The sequence below is a fragment of the Austrofundulus limnaeus genome, unplaced genomic scaffold (assembly GCF_001266775.1).
Source record: "Austrofundulus limnaeus strain Quisiro unplaced genomic scaffold, Austrofundulus_limnaeus-1.0 Scaffold14033, whole genome shotgun sequence".
Classification (NCBI taxonomy): domain Eukaryota; kingdom Metazoa; phylum Chordata; class Actinopteri; order Cyprinodontiformes; family Rivulidae; genus Austrofundulus; species Austrofundulus limnaeus.
In genome coordinates, this window is record NW_013966435.1 from 1 (window position 1) to 417 (window position 417).

At 51.1% G+C, this 417-nt stretch overlaps 1 protein-coding gene across 1 annotated transcript; it reads right to left on the reverse strand.

The window, feature by feature from the left end:
* Positions 1–37: 37 nt before the first annotated feature.
* Positions 38–315, reverse strand: LOC106512792 (calmodulin-binding transcription activator 2; the record flags this gene model as incomplete). Its single annotated transcript, XM_014001326.1, is given in 2 exon segments — positions 38–173; positions 248–315. Coding segments are annotated over 2 exon segments (204 nt in total), but the record flags the coding sequence as incomplete, so codon positions are not given.
* Positions 316–417: the final 102 nt, after the last annotated feature.

Below are 417 nucleotides of genomic sequence, written 5' to 3' on the forward strand. Positions count from 1 at the left end.
CTCCTGTCCACCTGCAGGGGGCGCTGCAGCTGCCCACCTCCATGCCCTGGACCTTCAGCTTCATGTGGTCCTCTCTGGTGGTCTTTCCATCCTTCCTTTTCTTCCAGCAGTATCCATCCTTCCTGTACCTCACCTTCTTCCTGTTATAGAGGATGATGCTGCCGTTCTTCGGCCTGACGGACAAACAAAAACAAACTGAGTGACACGCTCAGCCTCGTCTGACAGGTGCACGGGTGGGTACAGGTACCTGGTCTTCAGGCTGCAGGAGAGCCACTCTTCATGTCTGTCAAAAGATATCAGGTAGGAGGCGATCTCCTGTACAGAGAGAGACACAAAGACCTATCAGATACTCGTTAACTCACTCACCTCGTTAGTGTTGAGATACTCGTTAACTCACTCAATTCATTAAGTGTTCAG